Source organism: Hemicordylus capensis, chromosome 1, assembly GCF_027244095.1.
Source record: "Hemicordylus capensis ecotype Gifberg chromosome 1, rHemCap1.1.pri, whole genome shotgun sequence".
Taxonomy (NCBI): domain Eukaryota; kingdom Metazoa; phylum Chordata; class Lepidosauria; order Squamata; family Cordylidae; genus Hemicordylus; species Hemicordylus capensis.
The window spans coordinates 437,155,831-437,173,983 of NC_069657.1; the positions used below are offsets into that span (position 1 = coordinate 437,155,831).

The following is an 18,153-nucleotide window of genomic DNA, read 5'->3' on the forward strand; positions in this document are numbered from 1 at the left end:
CCAGCAGTTGGGTTGCATGACAGATAAGCAACTGTTTACTTCTCCCCATCTCCCTGTTGAGCAAGTTATGTAGCTGAGGTCAATAACCAACAAATCTATTACCCTTTCCATAAACAAAGCTGCTTGTTGAGTTCTGTGGGGGTGGGTTTCCCCCTGCTTGCAACTGGGTTAATCTAGTGACAACCTAGGATCAGGCTTTCTCAGTTGTCACCCTAGATTGTGGAACGCACTCCCCGTGGATATAAGAGGATTATCTTCCTTGGAGGCCTTCAGGAGAGCCTTAAAGACCCATCTTTATAGCCTGGCTTTTAATGATTCTTAGGTTTAATTTTAGTCTGGTTTAAATGTTTTCTGATTTGTTTTATGTTTAAGTTTTCTAATTGATTTATGTGTGTTTTTTAATGTAAACCGCCCTGAGCCACTTTAGATAGTTAGTTTATATAACTAAATAAATATGCGACTATTGTTCCATTTGTGTGGGTTAGTCTCTAGCCTTCATTGCACATCCACAGTATGAATAATGTGAAATGTTTCACTGGCCAAAAGGATTTCATTAAGTTTGTGGAATTCAAAATAGGCTTCTGGTTTGCAGGAAGAAGACAGAACAAACACAGCCCTAAGACTGAATGTTGGATGGGATGTACTGACACATACAGCATTAGCACAACTTCATTAAACACAGTCGCTGACATCCTGACTAAATTTACTAGAGGAAGTCTTATTGAAATTCAGTAGACCTTTAGAATAACTCCCAAGTAGTACTATTTGAATAATTTAGTCTGGATTTCAGCTAATGTAGTCCAGTTCCAATGTGAGATTGAGTCATGTTACTGTGCATTCGAACACAAATTGATCCTGGTTTATAGGGAGTGTTCAAACCACAGTTTCCTGGTTTGCATGCCATGGGGAAACTGCAGCGTAACAAGCCAGGAGGTCTTCGGTTGGAAGTGAAAAGGGGAAATGAGAGAACATTATGTCTGAACCAGATCTGTGACCATTTTATTTCACATCTCTATCTAGCCTTTCTTAAAAGAAACTCAGTGCAGCAAACAAGAAGGTATCCCATTTTATCAGAGACTAAATAGTAGTGACCTGCTCAAGGTCACCTAGTGAACTTTGTGCCTGAGCAGGGACCTCAGATCTCTCTCATCAAAGTCCACCACTCTGTCCATCGTTTCATTCTGTTTCTGTTGCTTTGGATAGCATTACATTTACAGCAATGGAATAAGCATTTTTCTAATTGAGAAGATTATGGCATATTCAGCAGGGATTTGATCAGAGCAGAATCCATCAACTATCCCATCTGCAAGTCTTTGTTCATTTTAGTAAAACGTGGAAGGGTAGAGCTTAACTTTTCCCATGTTAAGGAGTGTGAGTCAATGATCTTGCACGCAGCCCATACTTTATAAACCAATATATCAAACACCAATAAAATTTGAAACTTTGAGTTGGAAATTATGCAGGTCATCACTTACAACTTTCAATATGATTAAATGTTCATGACAGTGGCCCACTTGCAAGAAGGTTCCATTGAATAAATCTGTGGTTTAGGAAGAAAAACACCAAGGGGTACAATTTAGCTAAATAGAAGCACATTTAAATCTCCTTGATTCCAAAGAGAGGCAGTTGAACATGTATTTAACTTTCAGATTGAAATCAACAGGGCTTAAATTTAGCTGGATTGTGCTGCTTTCTTTTTCTTCCTTTTACTGAAACCAGCAAGTTTCATGCAAGCAGTTTTTAGAATTGGAGAATAAATTACTTCTCTGAGCTGATCCTATCATTTTAATATCTTTCTAGGTTGGAATGCTGACAATGACCACTGGCAATAAAAAGGTATATAACTTAATATGGCAGGATTTGTACAAGCATAATTTTTGAGCTGAATATTTATAGTGCTAAACTATGCTTTTTGCACTCAAGCTCTCCTTGCCAGAAGACTGTAATGTTAACCACAATTCCTGTTCAGTCTAATTTACTTGATAAAACCATATCATTATTGGCCCAGGGACTTTTTGTATTGAGCTTTCCTTACCTGTTGATTTTGTGCTGTAAACTGCATTTCCTCTTTTGCAAGTAACCCTACCCCACTATGATTTGGAAATGTGCAGTAGTCCTAGAAAACTTTTCTATTAGTCCTAGAAAACACAACAGCACTTTGACTGTGCTGTTGTGTACTGCTCCAGTATCAATGGGACAGCTTCTCCAATTACCCCCCACCTAGTAACCTGAGTAATGTAAAGGTTGTCTTGAGGGATCAGAGAAAGGTAAACTAGACCAATATTGTGCTGTAAAAGATACTTCTGGCAGGTCATGAAGGATTGCCTTCACATATTCGTATTCAGCACTTGGTGGTATAAAGTAAAGTTGTGCTGTCAAGTCGGTGTCAACTCCTGACTACCAGAGCCATGTGGTTGTCTTTGGTAGAATACAAGAGGGGTTTACCATTTCCATCTCCTGCACAGTATGAGATGATGCCCTTCAGAACCTTCCTATATCGCTGCTGCCCGATATAGGAGTTTGGGAAACACACCAGTGGGGATTGGAACCAACAGCCTCCTGCTCTTTAGGCAGGTTACTTCTGTATATGGAAGCTCTGTCATAGCCACTATCGAATAGCCCTTTTCATCCACATGAATTTCTTCATCTTTTTTTTAAAGGTAATCCAAGACTGTAGCTATTACTACATCTTGCAGTACAGAATTTCATACATTGTGTGACAAGTTGTTTCCTTTTGTCTGTTCTGAATTAATTGCCAATTGGTTTAATGCATGGCTCAGTTTTACTTTGAGCAGACAGAAGGGTTGTCTTTCGACTGGTGAGTCACTTCAATGTAACGTTTCTTCCTTTCTGCATACATCCATAAGAGGTTCATTTTAGCTATTACTGCACTCTTTCAGAGTTTGCTTAGCCTTTCAGTTCATAACTTTCAGATTTGGAAAACTGCAAAATAACCACCATAAAGGCTACTTGGTGTGGAATGTAGCTCTGTGGTTGGCTATATTGAGATATGGTTCCTCTCACCATACAAATTAGGGTCACAGTGAGAGATTCTGCTTTTCAACCAACACTGTCCTGCATTAATGGGAGTGTGGCCTTTTGCAGACATCCATTGCAGTACATAGATTTCATCAACAACATGAACTGAGGCATTTGCTGAAATGCATTGCTTTGCTCCTGCTCCTCTGCAGGAGAAGATAAAGTTCCATTCACTTTACCTGCTTAGTTTTGGTGACTTTTCCCAGGTTCTTGCTAACTTGCTTTGCAGGTTCCAGAAGCCGATACCCGGGAAGACTTGATAAAGAACCACTATATGGCAAGGATAGTGGAACTTACATCGCAACTGCAGCTGGCTGACAGCAAGTCTGTACACTTTCATGCAGAGGTGAGTGTGCAATCAGTGGCCTGCTCCAGGAAATGCACACTGGCCTTGTCACGAAGGTTCCTTGCCCTCAGATGGAGGAGGAGACCCTTTGATGGACTCCTCCCATCCACCAGTGAAGTTTGAAACTTCATTGGTGGTGGTCATGGGTCTCTCAGTTCTGGATGTGCTGTAGCAGGGGTAGGAAACCTTGGCTCTCCAGCTGTTGAACTAAAATTCCCATCATCTCCAGCCACAATTTAATGTGGCTGGGGATGATGGGAGTTGTAGTTCAACAGCTGAAGAGCCACAGTTTCCTACTCCTGTGTTATAGCCAAATATGCTATCCCAACAAACTGTGTTAATTTTTATAGATTTTATTGTTGAAATATGCCGTGAGCTGCCTTAGGATTTTTTTTAAATGAATGGTGGTATATAAATCTAATAATAAATACAATAAAATGCATGATGGAATTTGTTGTTCAGTTGGATAAAATATTGAGAATTGGAAGAGTAAAGGAGATTTAGATTCCTGCTTGGGCATGCATCAATTTGCTATGTTGTCTAAAGAAACTCTTGGTGCCTTGGTTCCTATATGTAGTAATTGTCTGTATAGTAAACAAATGTAGTTTCCTTATTGTTTGATTTGACAGTGCCGAGCCCTTGCAAAACGACTCACTCTAGCTGAGAAATCTAAAGAATCTTTTTCAGAAGAAATGAGACTAGCTAGACAGAGCATTACCAGGCTACAGGCAAGTTTGTTTAATGTTTCAATCCTATCAAACCTTTTTGTTCAGGCACTCCCTAAACCTAACGTTCTCTCGATGTTAAATAGCTGCTTTGGTGATCAAGAGGGTCATCCTGCAATATTGGAAGTCCCTGCTTCTCCAGAATCTTCACAAATTCTCGGAGGATTTCTGGGTTAGCAATGTACTGGATCTTTGTGCTAAGGAAAAGGTCATTTATAATTGGTGGGACATCCCTGACATCAGTATACAGCACTTTGAGAGGAGAGCTGTTCTTGTGGTAGCAAGCAGGACTTTTCCCCATAGTTAAGCAGGGTCTGCCCTGGTTGCATCTGAATGGGAGACTTGATGTGTGAGCACTGCAAGATATTCCTCTCAGGGGATGAAGCCGCTCTGGGAAGAGCAGAAGGTTGCAAGTTCCCTCTCTGGCTTCTCCAAGATAGGGCTGAGAGAGATTCCTGCCTGCAACCTTGGAGAAGCCGCTGCCAGTCTGTGAAGACAATACTGAGCTAGATAGACCAATGGTCTGACTCAGTATATGGCAGTTTCCTATGTTCCTATGTACCATTTCTGTATTTTTGACAAATAATTGAAAGTTCCTCCTTCTTTGGCCTTTCAGGATGAATTGACAACAACCAAGAGAAGTTATGAAGATCAGTTAAGTATGATGAGCGACCATCTTTGCAGTATGACTGAAACCTTGTCCAAACAACGAGAAGAAATAGATACACTAAAGCTGACTAGTAAGGTATGTTGCCTAATTGCTGTGGACCGAAGTTTTGTTTCCTACAAGTAAGCAGCATTTCTGATTCTTTCATGGTTACTTAGTACAAGTACAGAAGAATGAAAACCCTATTCTTTAAAAAAGAGGAGTGTCTACTCCTGTGTGCTTTCTGTGCATTGAGTTACATAACCTGTGATTTCAGCTTCAGACTCCAAATATAATGTAACAAGTTTTATATTGGCTGAGATGATAAGGGGCTCTAGCTAACTTGTAGAGCATACAATTAGTATGTAGAAGGTCCCGGATTCAATTCCAGGCACCTGCAGCAAAAGTCCCCTGTCTGAAATGCTGGATTGCTGCTACCAGTCAGTGGAGACAATGCTGAGCTTGATGGACCAATGGTCTGATTCCATATTAGGCAGCTTCGTATGTTAACATGAGTTTCTAAATGCATTAAATAATAGATAAGAGTAGAGTACAACGCTTGGTCATTGAACCAAGGGAAATATCCATGAGATGACTCTGTTGCTGGACCAAGGATTCTCTGCCTTTGCTGCTATTTAAAAGTGCTGTATAGAAGGTAGAAGTGGCCAGGCCCCTTTCAGAATCCTTACAATGCATTTTGGATGAAAGGGTGATGAGTAGATAGATATAAACCTATTTATTTACTTACTTACAGTATGAGACCAAACATTAAAAGCCAATGGAATGGCAAGGAAAAAGCTGCCAAGAGTAGTTCAGACTTGGTCAAAGAACTGGGTCTTGAAGGCCCATGAGAAGTGGCTTGGCAAAGAGTAGGGAGGCTAACCCAACCACAGGGAGGAACATGGTAGAGGATACTGAGATGAGAGTCCAAGAGGAAGGGGCTGACAGTGGGATTGCTCTGAATGAGGGATGAGTAAATAAAGGGTTGCAGCATTTGGGTAAGAATCACAGCTCAGTGGTAGAGCAAATGTTTTGCATGCAGCAAGTCTCACGTTCAATGCCTGCCATCTCCAGTTAACAGTAACAGGACTGGCAAAGTCCTCCATCTGAAACCTTGAAGAGCTGCTGCTAGTTGGAGCAGGCAATACTGGGCTAGATGCCCATAGGACAATTCCAAGGGTAACAGAATCAGAATTTTTGGATATCATTTCTGATCTTATTACCAATGTGTTCTGCACATTTCAGACACTATCTGTAATATTTAAAGGTTTTGTAAAAATATGGCCTTATAGCAGGAGATGTTCTCTTGCCAGCAGGTATACATAATATCACCCAGAAAGATTTCTTATGGCTACAGTCATTGGGAAAGTGGCAACATGCCTGATTCCGTTACTCCCAATAGTCTGACTCTATATGACAGCTTTGTATGTTAATATGGTGCAATACAAATTGAAAGATTTCAAGTACTGGGAATGCTAATTTCCCCGGAACTTTTGAGCAGAGAGGGAGAGGAGACCCCTCTCATTCATAGTCTCCAGTTAGATTTTGACAACCAATTTTCCCAGCACATATAAAATGTTTCCACAGAATTAGGCAGAGCTGGAGCTAATTAAGAAATGAGGTAGAGTTGGCATTTAATCAACAATAGAATTCTGTCAGTTTACCAGAACTGACTCTTCCTCTAATGAAAGAGGTTTTGGTATGAAAGTAAATATATTTTACAGCACATGCTTGGTGTATATTAGTTAAACATGATTCCTCCCCACCTCCCATTTCATTTTCCTCTGCATATTGATCAGGTAAACTGCTCATCCTAATTTGAAGCATAGGTAGCAATTAGTACAGGCTCCATAAAGAATTCAGTAGTGCGTAGTAATTCTCTGCTGGGTGAGGACATCTCACGTGGCTTATCCTCCCCAGCATGCTCTAGAGGGCAGGACTTATTTAAATTAGTTAGAGCCTTTAAAAGTTCCGGGAGGATAGCCCCTCCCAGTTTAGTTGGTCCTGCAGAGCTCCAGAGCGGTCGACCTGGCCTTGCTCCTATCCCCTCGCTATTCTTTGGCTTCGCCACTTATTTCTGCCTTCTCCAACTATGCCTTGCCTTCTATCATCCTACATTATTTACCTGTTATTTTTTAAAAAAACCAAAAAACCACCACGATTTCTTCCTTATTCTTTCATTTTTCCTGCCGATGGAGCCTGTCCAGCATTTTACATGTCCTGATGCTGAAGGGGAAGAAATCGAAAGCCTCTCTTCTACCCAGCCAGCCACAGCACCACTGTGTACTTGTGGACGCCAGAGAGGACGCCCCGCCTCGGACCACCGCGTCCTCGTCGGGCGCGGCAGCGGGACAGAAGGGCTATAACCCAACTTCAGGTCACTCTGCAGCCCATCTAACCGCCATCCAATGTGCCAGGAAGCATAATGATTAAACCTCTGCTCTCAACCGGCCAGAAAGCCCCAACCTTCTTGTTCTGGAGGAGGACGTGCAGAGTCTCCCTGCGGGCTTGGTTGCTGACGCGTGCCCAGCGCTGCCTCACTCAAGGCACCATAGATCGGCTAGCCTGGGCATTCTGCCGCCTTCTCCGCCAGAGCAGTTACGGCACAACTGGAGGAGAGCGAAAACACTCCAGCAAAGCCCCATCAATACTGGGTTCGCTGTAGAGCAGCTGGAGATTCCCCCACAAGCAGAGGGAGAAACCACCCAACTCCGGACGCCACCGGAGATGGAGAACTTCCGCCACCAGTACCTATGCAGCTGTCTCTACTGCCCAACAGAGAGCTGGCAAAGACTCCGAATATGCCTCCTCCCGCTACTCCAGTAAGTCCTGCCTCAGTCGGGTCTCTACCTCCCACCGAACCTGAGTGTCCGGAGGTCTCTGCGGCCCTTATTAACCCGCCCCGCCTTCCTCGGGGAAATCCCAGAACCTTGGCACATCTGGTTCTCTTCTATGATATCTCGAACTCTTGAACTTCACCAGCCCAAGAGAAAGAATAAAAAGTGTCCCAGGCCTTGTGAACCATCCGCCTCTTCCTCGCAAGATTCTGACTCTTCCTCCTCGTCACCATCTCCTAAAAAGAGAGAGAAGAGCCATAAGAATAAGCATGCTCATAAGCATAAAAATAAAAAGCCCAGGAAATCCAATCGCAAACGCAAGGGATCTTCCTGCCATTCATCACTTCTCTCTGACTGTGACTCTCCTGATCCCCTCTCAGGCAGGCCGGTAGACCCCCTGCCTCCTCAAGACCCTGTGAGCCCCATTGAGACCCTTAATGTTCCAGGGGATCACCTGCTCGATTTGGATCCTGATGTGGATTCTAAGAAAGAAGGGGAATGGTTGGATAGTCAACAGGTAGAGCCCACATTGCATTCATGCAGGCTGTTTCCCTCTGAGGACATTCAAGTGGAAAACTTGCAAGGACCTTCTTTTGCTCCTTCTAGATAATCGTTGGTACTGCCCACTACCTCCTCCCAAGAACTTTTATTTCCTCTCCCCAAAACATTTGCAGAGGTGGTAAAACAGGAATGGCAGGCACCTTCCATTCAGAAGAAAAGTTCTACTCTAGCTAACAAACATTACTTTGTTCCTACAGCGGTAGCATTATTCCAAACACCCTTGGTTGACGCGCCCGTGGCCGCCCTCACGTCGGTGGCAATTCTGCCGAGGGATGGAGAATCAGTGCTCAAGGATCCCACTGAGAAAAAACGGTAATTTCAACTCAAGAAGAACAATGAATGTATTTCACTGTTCATCCACGCTTCCATAGCAGCATCTATCATATCTCAAGCATCTCTTCTCTGGTCTGATGAACTTCTCCAGTCTCCTCTGCCGGATCCACCCGGACAAAGACAGATTCTCCTTAAAATTCAAAAGGGCCAAGCGTTTATTGCTGATGCCATTGACACCGTTTGTTTCGGGACCCAGGCTATGGCCAATAATGTAGTGGCCAGGCGCACCCTGTGGCTAAAACACTGGTAGGGACATGAATGCTAACTTGGCAAGGAGGCACCTTTTGACATGGTGATTCTCTTTGTTGGGCAGGGGGAGAATAACTGGCCCTATCCACCCCTGGCACAGTACCTCCAGTGACTGTTGCTGGTGTCTATTTTATGTTTCTTTTTAGATTGTGAGCCCTTTGGGGACAGGGATCCATCTTTTTTTTTTTTTTTTGCTTTAAATTTTTTATTGATTTTAACAATAACTTAAGAATCTCATTATATCACACATTAAACAAAATTGACTTCCAGCTCATTAATCAGTGCGAATCACTAATTATACAATTAACCCTTGCTATTATAATTCAAAACATATATCCTATACCTTACCAAACTCGATTTTAGTCTACTCAACCTGCTAATATTGCTAAATTTCAAACCCTGTTGAAAAATCAATATTAGTAAAATAGTTCTTTAAGTACAGTAAAAATGGTTTCCAATCTTCTGTAAAACCTTCCAAATTTTGATCTCTTATCAGTGCTGTAAGTTTTGCCATCTCTGCGTATGCCAAAATTTTTATCAGCCAATCTTCTTTTGAGGGCAGTTCATTGTCCTTCCATTTCTGTGCGTATACTATTCTGGCCGCCGTGGTTGCATACATGAAGAATATTAAATTTCTTGTGGAGAAATCTCCTTGCGTTATTCCCAGCAGGAAGGATTCTGGGCTCTTAGGAAATGCCATTTTAAATTTTTTTTTAAACTCATTATATATCATGTCCCAAAAAGCCTTTGCCTTCCTACAAGACCACCACATATGAAAAAAAGTTCCTTCACAATATCCACATTTCCAACATTTGTTTGAAACATTTTTATACATTATCGCCAGTTTTTTAGGCGTCAAATACCACCTATACATCATCTTATAATAATTTTCTTTTAAAGTGTAACATGCAGTGAACTTTAAATCAGTTTTCCATAATTTTCCCCAAGCTGCCATACCTATATTATAACCCACATCTTGAGCCCATTTTATCATAGACGTTTTAACCACTTCATGTCTTGTCTCCTCCAAAAGCAACAGCTTATACATCTTAGACACTAATTTTTCATCATTTTCACATAGCGCCTTCTCAAATCTCGACATTTGATCTTCAAATCCAAGTTTGACATTCTTCTTAATAATTTCATCTAACTGATGGTACTGAAACCAATTACTAACGAAATTTTGTACTTCAATTAGATTTTTCAAATTACAGCCTTTTTCTTGAAAAAACAACAGATCCCTATAGGTACCCCATTGCGGTTGCATATTTATCTCTTTACGTACTAAAGCTTCAATCGGGGATAACCATTACGGAGTTTTATGTTCCAGCCATTTTTTATATTTTACCCACACTCTCATTAGACTCCTTCTTACGTAGCGATTCAAAAAATCTTTATGTATTTTACTTTTGTCATACCACAAATATGAATGCCATCTGAACCTTCTATCAAATCCTTCCAAATCAAGTAATCTAGGATTTCTTAGTGTTATCCATTCTTTTAACCAAATATTTATTATTTCTCTGTTTAAACCGCCCTGAGCCATTTTTGGAAAGGCGGTATAGAAAGTGAATTAATAATAATAATAATGATGATGATGATGATGCCACTGTTGCTGAACTGTTTCAAAATCAAAACCAGGCAACCTCCGCTTTGCCTTCACCTCAAAAACCTGAATGCCGTTTAACAGAAAGGCAACAAGAACTAAAGCAAAAAATAACTGAGCACATGAACCAAACAACCACCAGGGTTCTATTTCCAGCTCTCAAAACAGTTGCCAAAAGACAACTTGCTCAGGCATTAAAAGATGTCAATGCTGCACTTGCAGAAATAACAACCAATAATTTGCAAGAAACAAACCAACTAATGTACAGCGCAGCAACAATAACAACACAAGAGCTCAGATATAAGATCAGTGTACCTGTAAAAAAAGAAAGTAGTACATCACCTAAATAGAAGATTAGAAAATAAAATCTCCAGGCTTAGATCAGATGCCAGTAAATTGAAAGATATGAAAGACACGAAGCTGAAGAATGAAAACACCAAAGAGTATCTGATCCAAAAATTCCTTTTTTCAAGGAAAATTAGAGAAGTCCTGGAAATAATAAAGCAGCAAATAACAGCAGTGTCAAAGAAGATTAGAGCAGATACGAAGCCAGAATTACACAACACAGGCAGAATCTCCAATTCCAGTCGAATCAGAGACGTTTCTACCAAAGCATAGGAGAAACTGCAAGAAACAGAGAAACACCAAATAAAGAAGAAACAGTGCAATTCTGGGGGAAATTATGGGACAATCCAATAGATTATAATAAAAAAGCAGGCTGGATGAAAGAGGTCAAAAAATGTAACCAACAAAAGCAAGATCTAATAATAACACCAGAATTAATAAGTGAAAGAGCAAAGAAAATTAAAAATTGGACTGCTCCAGGCGACGATGAACTGCATGGCTTTTGGCTTAAACACCTAACAAGCCTTCATAAACAACTATCAAAACAGTTCAATCACATTTTGCAAGGAGGTGATATTGAACAATGGCTAACAACTGGGAAAACTCATCTCATCATGAAAGACCCAGCAAAAGGTGCAGTTCCAAGTAATTAAAGACCGATAACCTGCCTGCCAACCATGTTCAAATTATTAACTGGAATAATAGCAGATGAAGTAATGCAACACTTATTAACTAACAAACAGCTTCCAGTTGAACAGAAAGGAAATTGCCCGAACACCAGAGGCACAAAAGACCAGCTGCTGATTGACAAAATGATTTTAGAAAATTGCAAGAGAAGAAAAACAAATCTAAGTGTTGCATGGATTGACTACAAGAAAGCCTTCGACTCATTGCCTCACACATGGATACTAAAATGTTTAGAAACAACTGGTGTCAGCAAAAACATTCAGATATTTATTTAAAAAAAGCAATGAGCATGTGGAGTACACAGTTAACAATCAATGGCGAGACACTTGGACAGGTTAGCATTAGAAGAGGCATTTTCCAAGGGAACTCACTATCCCCTCTGTTGTTTGTAATCGCCATGACCCCACTTTCACAAATACTAAACAAAACAGGCCTCGGATACCAGACATCTAAAACATCCAGTAAAATCAACCATCTGCTGTACATGGACGATCTGAAGTTGTATGGAAAGTCCCAAAAATCGAATCACTGCTAAACACTGTCCGTATATTCAGTAGCGATATAGCAATGGAATTTGGACGAGACAAGTGTGCTACATTAATAATGAACAGAGGGAAAATAACAAAAACAGAAGGAATAGAACTGCCCAATGGAAGCAACATCAAGAAACTGGAAGAGAAAGAACATTACAAATACTTGGGCATTCTCCAGGCTGATAACATCGCACACACTGGAGTTAAAAGAAAAATTGGAAGTGAATACATCAGGAGAGTTAGAAAAATCCTCAAGTCCAAACTCAATGGCAGGAACACCATACAAGCCATAAACACCTGGGCTATACCTGTTATCAGATACACTGCAGGAATAATAGACTGGACCCAGGCAGAGCTAGAGATGCTAGATCGTAAGACCAGGAAAATAATGACCATCAATCATGCTCTGCACCCCCACAGTGATGTCGATAGGCTATATCTCCCTCGCAGCTCGGGTGGAAGAGGAATGCTGCAAGTCCATCAAACAGTAGAGCAGAAGAAAAGAGGCCTTGAAGAATATATAAAGGCCAGTGAAGAAGATGCACTTAAAATGGTCAATAATGAGAAACTATTCAACACCAATGAAACAAAGCAGGCCTACAAGAAAGAACAAGCCAAGAACCGAGCAGAAAAATGGAAAAATAAGCCACTGTATGGTCAATATTTGCACAATATAACTGGAAACTCAGACATCACCAAGACCTGGCAATGGCTTAAGAATGGCAACTTGAAGAAAGAAACAGAGGGTTTAATACTGGCTGCACAAGAACAGGCACTAAGAACAAATGCAATAAGAGCAAAAGTCGAAAAATCCACCACAAACAGCAAGTGCCGCCTTTGTAAAGAAGCAGATGAAACCGTGGACCACCTGATCAGCTGTTGTAAAACGATTGCACAGACTGACTACAAACAAAGGCATGACAAGGTAGCAGGGATGATACACTGGAACATCTGCAAAAAATACAAGCTACCTGTAGCCAAAAATTGGTGGGACCATGAAACTGAAAAAGTTGAAGAAAATGAAGATGTAAAAATATTATGGGACTTCTGACTACAAACAGACAAACATCTGCCACACGATACACCAGATATAACTGTAGTCGAGAAGAAAGAAAAACAAGTCAAAATAATCAACATAGCAATACCAGGGGATAGCAGAATAGAAGAAAAAGAAATAGAAAAAATCACCAAATACAAAGATCTACAAATTGAAATTGAAAGGCTGTGGCAGAAAAAGACCAAAATAATCCCAGTGGTAATTGGCGCCCTGGGTGCAGTTCCAAAAGACCTTGAAGAGCACCTCAACACCATAGGGGCCACAGAAATCACCATCAGCCAATTACAAAAAGCAGCTTTACTGGGAACAGCCTATATTCTGCGACGATATCTGTAACAGCAACAACACTGACAATAAAATTCTGGCATTCCAGGTCCTTGGGAAGGACTCGATGTCTGGATAAAACAAACCAGTCAATAACACCTGTCTGACTGTATGTATGTATGTATGTATGTATAAATAAATAAATAAATAAATAAAATAATATCACCTTGATTGTTCTGGCGTCCCACGGTTTCCTTGTCAATACTGACAAGAGTTGCCTGTCACCTTCCCGACAGATCCAGCAGTGATTATAGACACGACACGGGACAAACTCTTCCTACCAAGAGAATGCAGGGACAAAATACTACTTCTGATCTGCGAAATACTCCCTCTCAAGAAGGTATCCGTGCTTACTTTGGCCCAACTCCTGGGTCTAATGGTCTCCACCATGGCAGCAGTTCCCTGGGCCCACTTCAACCTTTACCCTCTACAATGGTTTCTCCTCTTTCTCCAAGGAGGAAAAGAGTAGCTCTGCCGCACCTGGTCAAAGCCTCATTACAGTGTTGGATATGCCCCCCAGATCTAGATCAGGGCAAACCCTTTCTGGACCCTTCCAGGATAATAGTGATTACAGATGCCAGGCTGGGGGGCGTATTGCCGATCTCACTCAGCCCAGGGCACCTGGATTCCACAAGAACAAGTCCACAGCATAAACTGGCTGGAACTGAGAGCCATCCGCCGGGCCCTCGTAGCATTCAAGCAACACATTCTACACACTGATGTATTAGTACACACAGACAACACGATGGCAAAAGCCCATGTAAATCGCCAGGGAGAGACTTGTTCCAAATCCCTGCACCAGGAAACAGTCCTCCTCATGCACTGGGCCGAGCAACATCTGTCCTCCCTCCTGGCTCACCATGTCAGCCGCTCGACCAATACGCAGGCGGACTGGCTGAGTCGCCAAGAGCTTCACCTAGCTGAATGGAGATTCGACCCACAGGTGTTCTCCCACCTCACACAGAGATTGGGCGACCCGACAGTGGACCTCTTTGCATCCCGTCTCAACACTCAGCTTTCTTGCTTCTCCCACTTTCTATGTCACCGTGTGGAAGCAGTGGACGCCATGTTGGTCCCATGGCCCAAGGAGCTGCCGTATGCATTTCTGCCAATCCCACTCCTCAGCCGCCTACTGCGCCGCATCCAGCTCCTCAAAGCGCACATCATTCTGGTGGCACCCTACTGGCCACGACGTCCGTGGTTCACAGGAAATCTCCACCTAGCAGTGGAGAACGGTCCCTGGTTCCTCCCACAAACAGACAACCTCCTCACTCAAGGTCTAGTTCTGCATCACGACCCGGCATGGTTCAAGCTTGCCTCCTGGCAACTGAACGCAACATCCTCAACCGACTAGGCTATGACTACCAGGTCCTGGACACCATATTTGCATCCAGGTGGTCATCCACTAACCACATTTATCAGTCGACGTGGCGGGTTTTCCTTAGATGGTGTAGACAGCACAAGCTATCACCACTAACGTGCGGACTCCCGGAGCTTCTCCAGGATGGTCTGGATAAGGGCCTCCAACCAAATACCATCAGACGACATGCAGTGTCCCTGACAACCCTGCTCTCGCCCTCAAACGGGCTGGCCTCGCACCCGAATCTCAAGTGCTTCTTTAGGGGAGCCACCTTGTCATCCCTACCGGTGGTCCACAGATTCCCTTCATGGGACCTTCACAAGGTTCTCAGAGTACTTCATACACCTCCATTTGAACCTATATGTTCCATACCTCTCCGCATATTATCAGTGAAGCTGGCCTTCCTAATAGTCATCACCTCAGCCAGACGGGTTTCCAAACTCAGATCCCTGTCCGCCAACCCAAGATTCTGTATCTTTCTCCAGATTCTGTCACCCTGATACCGGATCCCTCCATCTTGTCTAAGGTGCCATCAGTTTTTCATAGGTCACAAGATCTGATCCTCCCATCCTTCTGCCCCAACCCCTCTCATCTGAGGGAGAAAGACTGGCACAAATTGGATGTTCGTCATTGCCTAAAGATGTACCTAACTCAAACTTCAGTCTGTTCCATGGAAGCATTGTTTGTTTCCTTCCTGCCATCCACGATGGGACAGCAAGTTTCTACATCTATACTGTCCAGATGGATAAAAGCCTGTATTTCCTTGGCTTATGAAGTTCAACACCTCCCAACACCGCTGAAGCTCCCTGCTCACTCCACCTGCTCAGTGGCCACCTTGGCGGCTTTTTACACGAATGCTCCCTTATTTGCAGGGCGGCGACATGGTCTTTTCCATCCACATTTACTAGACACTATAAAATGGATTTCATGCGTTCCTCTCAGGCAGCCTTTGGCAGGTGTGTGCTTCAACACATTCTTCCTTCTCAGTAGCCAATTTTGCCCCCCTCCCAGGGTCTTGTTAGCTGTGGCATGTCCCACGTGAGATGTCCTCACCCAGCAACAGAGAAAGGAGCATTGGTCACTCACCATGAAGGCTCCTTCTTGCTGCTGGCATTGAGGACATCTCGGCCCGCTCTGGGTGACTTCAGCTACTGGTCTGTATCTCTCCTCATCTAGTACCATCTATATTTGTGGTTCTTCCCTGTTTTACCACTGTTGTTGTTCATCTCTTTTCTCCCACTAGAAGCCTGGCTTGCCTATCTAAACTGGGAGGGGCTATCCTCCCGGGCCTCTTAAAGGCTGTAACTAATTTAAATACGTTCTTTCCTCTGGATCATGCTGGGGAGGATAACCCATGTGAGATGTCCTCAACTCCAGCGGCAAGAAGAAGCCTTCATGGTGAGTGACCAATGCTCCTTTACTGCACATGTAAGTTGTATCACCAGTCATGGTCTGGGACCAGCTTACTTTAGGAACTGTCTGCTCTTGTGCGAAGCTGCCTGGCCCTTAAGTTTGGCTGTAGAGGCCCTGCTTTGTGGCACACCATTGACAGACTCATTGGGTAGCTTTTGGAAACACAGCCTTCTCGGTGGTGGTCCCTCACTTGTGGAACTCTCTCCCCAATGATTCAGACTCACTTTCCATTTTAATCTAATACTGAAGACTTTTCTGTGTTAGAAGGTATTTAATACTGTGCTGAAGTGATCTTTATATGGTGTATTCTGTGCTGCTATTTTGTATCTGTGTGGATGCATTTTGAATTGTTAGGTTTTTTAAATTGTAAGTTGCCGTGTTCTTTGTAATAAAAGCAGGATATCAGATATGGTAAGGATTGCTGCATAATGCTTATTTAGTATTAGCTCTATGCTGGATGTTGTTCAGAATGATATCCCTGTGGAGCACAGGCATGGAGACTAATAGGGCAAAGGTGGATGGAAGGAGAGGCTGCCCAGACTTGAGGGTCCAAGGCAGGTGCAACACGAAAGATGGAGCACTGAGGATGAGGATTAGACAGGAGGCAGATTGATTGATGGAAGGTACTCATGGAATCAGGAGAAGCTTTCTGGGCGAGATGGATTTAGAAGAAGCAACTTCTGAAGATGCCTTAATGGAGAGGGAGGCTGTTCTAGCCCATTCAAGTGTTCTGTATTGTATCCTGAAAAGCCAAAGTGCTGGCAACAGGCAGGAAGTGTGCCATGTAGAACAGTCAGTTCCCGAGTCATGGGTTGTCAGATGGGCCTGGGCAGATGGAAGCAGGCGGCGGTGGGGTGGGCGGGAGAGAAAGGGAAAGGCAGAGAGGCTGTTGTAAAGTCTTTGCCCTTGGCTGGCTGGCCAGCTGAAAAGCATTCAATAACAAATGGCAGGATAATAAATAGGAGCTCTGATATGCAGGCAAGAAGCAATGAGTGAACCTGTAAAGGAAGTAGTAGCTACCTTCACCCCAGTCAGAGACATGAAATGTTGCCTGCCTGTGCCCTGTCAGTGTGGCACAACCTCTCTTCCTCCAAATCCTTTGTTCAAACCTGCTCCTTAATCTGAATCCCACCCCCAATATTGAAACCAGTTCTGTAATTGTGTGCTTGCTCACACTGAACCCTCCTTACCCTTGCTTCTCCCTTCCTCCTATTGCCTTCCCAGCTGTTGAAATTTAGACTGGAAGCTCATCAGGACAGGGACCCATCTGTGTGCTTGGTGGGGAAGGATTATTGGTCAGTAGCAGAGCACTTGCTTTGCATGCAAAGGTCCCTTACACATCATCTGGACGTGCAAGGGACCTTTGCTTGCATGCAAACAAGTGCTCTGGGAAACCATGTCTGAAACCTTGAAGAATCACTGATAGCCAATATAGACAGTACTGAGCTGGATGAACTGATGGTCTGATTTGGGAAAAGGCAGCTTCTCTCACTCACACTTGCTCTCAAATGATATATGGTTCTCAAATTCAGTGGACAACATCCAGTCTAGCCATGACTAACTAGACTGGGGTTAATGTACCAAAGGACATACTTGGTTGGGATCACTTGAATATTTTTACTCAAATTCAGTGAACAGAATCCACACTGTTAGCCACAACTAAGTCCCACTTAGATTAATGGGACTTGTCTCACTGATTACTGAGGTGCATAGTCGACAGTGAAATCACAAATTAGTCTGCTGCCCATAAATACCTGGCAAATGCAAGCTACACTGAGCCACAACTATGTTTGTTATCAAATCAGAGGTGGCATGCCTCAAGCTTGCTTGGAAGATGCTTCTTCTTTACAATTGGCTGCTGAGGAAAAAATTAGCCAGGTTTTACTAGAAAATCCACAGATGAGTTTAATGTGCAAAAGCACATACTTGGGATCACTTAGCTGTTAGGAGGAGTAACTAACTGGTATTGAGTTATATAACTAACTGGTATTGAGTTGAGGGCATTGTGCCCTCAGAGGCACGATGCCTCTCAATGTCAGTTGCAGGAGAGCAGCAGCAAGAGAGGGCATGCCCTCAGCTCTTGCCTGTGGAC

At 43.0% G+C, this 18,153-nt stretch overlaps 1 protein-coding gene across 2 annotated transcripts in view; it reads left to right on the forward strand.

Annotated features, from left to right (window-relative positions):
• PPP1R21 (protein phosphatase 1 regulatory subunit 21) overlaps positions 1 to 18,153 on the forward strand; it is a 56,162-nt gene that overhangs the window by 35,044 nt on the left and 2,965 nt on the right. For both annotated transcript variants that reach the window (XM_053243983.1, XM_053243990.1), the window contains 4 exons: positions 1,801 to 1,836; positions 3,269 to 3,385; positions 4,015 to 4,113; positions 4,727 to 4,855. In XM_053243983.1, the coding sequence (XP_053099958.1) occupies positions 1,801 to 1,836; positions 3,269 to 3,385; positions 4,015 to 4,113; positions 4,727 to 4,855 (381 nt within the window). The remainder of the gene's footprint in view (positions 1 to 1,800; positions 1,837 to 3,268; positions 3,386 to 4,014; positions 4,114 to 4,726; positions 4,856 to 18,153) is intronic.